The sequence below is a fragment of the Schistocerca nitens genome, chromosome 1 (assembly GCF_023898315.1).
Source record: "Schistocerca nitens isolate TAMUIC-IGC-003100 chromosome 1, iqSchNite1.1, whole genome shotgun sequence".
Classification (NCBI taxonomy): domain Eukaryota; kingdom Metazoa; phylum Arthropoda; class Insecta; order Orthoptera; family Acrididae; genus Schistocerca; species Schistocerca nitens.
This window is the reverse complement of record NC_064614.1, coordinates 90447796-90451044: the sequence shown is the minus strand read 5'-3', so window position 1 is coordinate 90451044 and position 3249 is coordinate 90447796. Positions and strand designations below refer to the sequence as shown.

Below are 3249 nucleotides of genomic sequence, written 5' to 3'. Positions count from 1 at the left end.
TGTTGGTGTCTATTCAGTTTGCTTAATGTGTGTATCAAGATGAACCGTAAACGAGTTGTTGCTTTGTGGTTGCTTCATCGTCGCCGCAAAAGAAAAGGTCGTCTTTTGTGGGTACACCCCATTAACCAGAGAAGAGACGAAGTGGGTTTATTTTATACACTCTTTGAAGATTTGAGGAACGACGGAAATAAATTCTTTAACTATTTCCGAATGTCTATTACCTCGTTTGACGAATTACATAGAAAACTAAAGGATGTGTTACAACGACAAAACACACAATTCCGCAATTGCATCCAACCTGTTCAAATGCTGGCTATCACGTTAAGGTAATTTAATACATAAAAACTAGTTCTGTTTATTTACTTATTTATTTGTGTTTTACATTTTTATTACGCTCAGATTATGAAGTAGAAAAGTCAATATCAATATCAGCAGTTGAAACCAAAGAGTTTGTAGCAGGACTGACTGTACTGTCACTTTGTGGCGACAGGCTCTCTGCAAAAACGTTGTAGAACTGCGTTGTTGATGGTGGGCCTTCATGGCTACTTGTGGAAGGCGAAGGGTATGGTGGTGGCACTTTATTAATTCGTTGATAAGAACTGCGACCTTGAGAAGTCTGTAATGGTTGTTCGAGAAAAGTAGTTGGGTTTGGTGCAGCTGGAGGAGGACGAATCTGATGCGTATGGTAAGAGGATATTGGAGCAGCATTTTCCATAGGTGAATAAGAATAAGCTTGAAATCTATTATTATAGGGCATGGGAGGTGTGTAATGGGTAAATGGAGGAGGTTGAGCTGTCAATATATTTCTCCTTTCATATATATTTTCTATAACTTTGAGGACTCCCATCTGAAACTGAAGATAATCCTGTTCATCAAATTTTTCCAGATGAGGCTTCAGACTAAGTAAAAATGACATTTTGCTGCAAGGTTTGTCTTCTTCCAGAGCTCGTAATATTTTCATTTCGATTGCATCAGGTTTTCTATGTTTTCTGTTTGTATGGCACTCGCTTTTGGATGTTTGTTGTGTGGGTGCTGTATCAAATGGCCCAGAAACATTCTCAGTATTTTCGACGGAGCCCTGCGTTTCTATATCTTCTTCCAGTCTGGCGGTGCGTTCCGATTGAAAACTGTCCTCCGTCTCTCGAGCATCATACAGCTTTTTTAGAAACTGCAGCTGATCAGAATATACATACTTTTTCATTTTCTTTGCTGCTGAGCCACTTTTTTTCGCAGCTTGAATTTTTATGTTTGACTTCACAAAGGAGTCTCGTAGATTGGTCCACCTCCGTATTACTTCTATACCTACATCAAAAGAAAACAAAACTGTATGAAAACATTTTAATTTTGTATAGAAAAAAGCAAAACTGTAACAAAAAATGTCCACTGCAAACTAAATGTCACTGATTTTTTTTCGTTTTGTTCAGGTATCTGGCAAGCGGTTGTTCCTTCACTGACTTACATTTCCAGTACAGAATTGGGATTTCTACAGCAAGTAAAGTGGTTAATGATGTATGCACAGCAATTTGGTCATCACTGCGGGAAGAATGTATACAAAGACCGACCAAAGAGGTATGGGAATCAATAGCGGCTGGATTTGAACGTACTGCTAATTTCCCCCACTGCTTAGGAGCGGTGGATGGAAAACATATCCGTCTTACTGCCCCATTTAATAGCGGATCAATGTACTTCAATTACAAAGAATACTTTTCTGTGGTTCTGATGGCTGTAGCGGATTCCAACTACAGGTTCATTTATGTCGACGTAGGAAGTTATGGCAAAGACTGTGACTCTTCAGTGTTCAGACGGTCCAGTTTATGGAAGTCAATAGAAAGTAATTCCCTGGAATTTCCAGACGTCCAATGTCTGCCTGGTACGGAAGGTCCAAAAGTACCCTACTTCTTCGTGGGAGACGCAGCATTTGGCCTACACACGCATTTGCTCCGGCCTTTTGGGGGAACAAACTTGACAGTTGAGAAACGTGTATTTAATTACCGTTTGTGCAGAGCAAGGAGGTATGTGGAATGTGCTTTTGGCATCCTCACCAATAAGTGGCGGTTGTTTCACCGACCTTTAAATGTTCATCCAGATTTTGCAGTAAAAATGGTTAAAGCTTGCATTGTTTTACACAATTTTGTACGTCAGAGAGATGGATTTATAATTGAAGACACCACATCCTTCACTGGTTTGGAAGACTTAGCCCAAGATGCCAACATAAGAGGAGGACTGACAGCCAACGCCATAAGGAACACTCTTTGTAAATATTTTATGACAAATGCTGGAAGCGTGTCATGGCAGATGTCAAAGATATAAATTAACAAGCCTTTTCCTTTTTGTAGATTGTTTGTGAAAGCCTGCGACTGTATAGTAAATAGTTTTCTTTATAAATAAATTACTGCTACCACTCACGTTTTTAATCGTTTTGTTTATATTTTGTACGACGCGTTTCGGGAAATAATTCCGATCTTCAAGTGCGTTTTTTTCTCTAAGTTTTCATTATGTGTAGTGTTTTTTTATTTGTGAGGTCTTGTGCGTGTTTCTCTTATAAATTACAGTAAAGAAAACAGAATGCAAGACCTGACACATAAAAAGACACCACACATGATGAAAACTTAGAGAAAAACGCACTTAAGGATGGGAATTATTTCCCGAAACGCGTCGTGCAAAATATAAACAAAACAAAAAAAACGTGACTGGTAGCAGTAATTTACTTATAAACAAACGATTTACTTTTAGAATAAAATTTATAACGTTAAATAAAAACTGTTTAAAACGTATTAAATGTAATATTAATATATTAAATAAATACTTACCAAACGCATTTTTATCTTTGTCTTCCATCTCATCAAAATCTTGCTTCAGTGCTACGCAAACTTCCCGCCAAGCATTCTTTGTAGCAATACGATCTCTATACGCATCTAGAGTTTTGTCCCACAGAACAGGTCTTACTTCCACCAAGGTTATCAAAAGTTCAGTATCAATTTCATCCATTCTTCTACACTTTTCAGTAAACAAGAATAAACACAAATGAATAAAACGACACTACAACGAACTAGTCGACGCCGTACGGCTCAAAACCGTCCAGTGTGAAAGCATGCACTTAGTCACGTAGGCCACTGTTGTCGAACTTGCCGTACGGCGACCGTCTGTTGTAGTGGCAAGACACGGCTGCAGCACGGCACGGCAGCGGCATTTTGCCGTCGCCGTATAATGTGAAAGGCGCCATACATTTCTTCACACCTACAGCCGTAC

General features: G+C 38.9%; 1 protein-coding gene across 1 annotated transcript; it reads right to left on the bottom strand.

Annotated features, from left to right (window-relative positions):
- Positions 1–400: 400 nt before the first annotated feature.
- On the bottom strand, positions 401–2988 carry LOC126246947 (uncharacterized). Its single transcript, XM_049948481.1, has 2 exons — positions 2811–2988; positions 401–1302 (listed from the first exon to the last, which is right to left on the bottom strand). Exons 1-2 carry the CDS (start codon positions 2986–2988, stop codon positions 401–403), a joined length of 1080 nt encoding a protein of 359 aa, XP_049804438.1.
- Positions 2989–3249: the final 261 nt, after the last annotated feature.

Excerpts from the sequence above, each read along its gene's own strand:
- LOC126246947 (XM_049948481.1), bottom strand. The coding sequence starts at position 2,988 with ATGGATGAAATTGATACTGAACTTTTGATAACCTTGGTGGAAGTAAGA. Across the intron at positions 1,303-2,810 it reads CAAAGATAAAAATGCGTTTG|GTATAGAAGTAATACGGAGG; the intron begins GTAAGTATTTAT and ends CTTTTGATGTAG.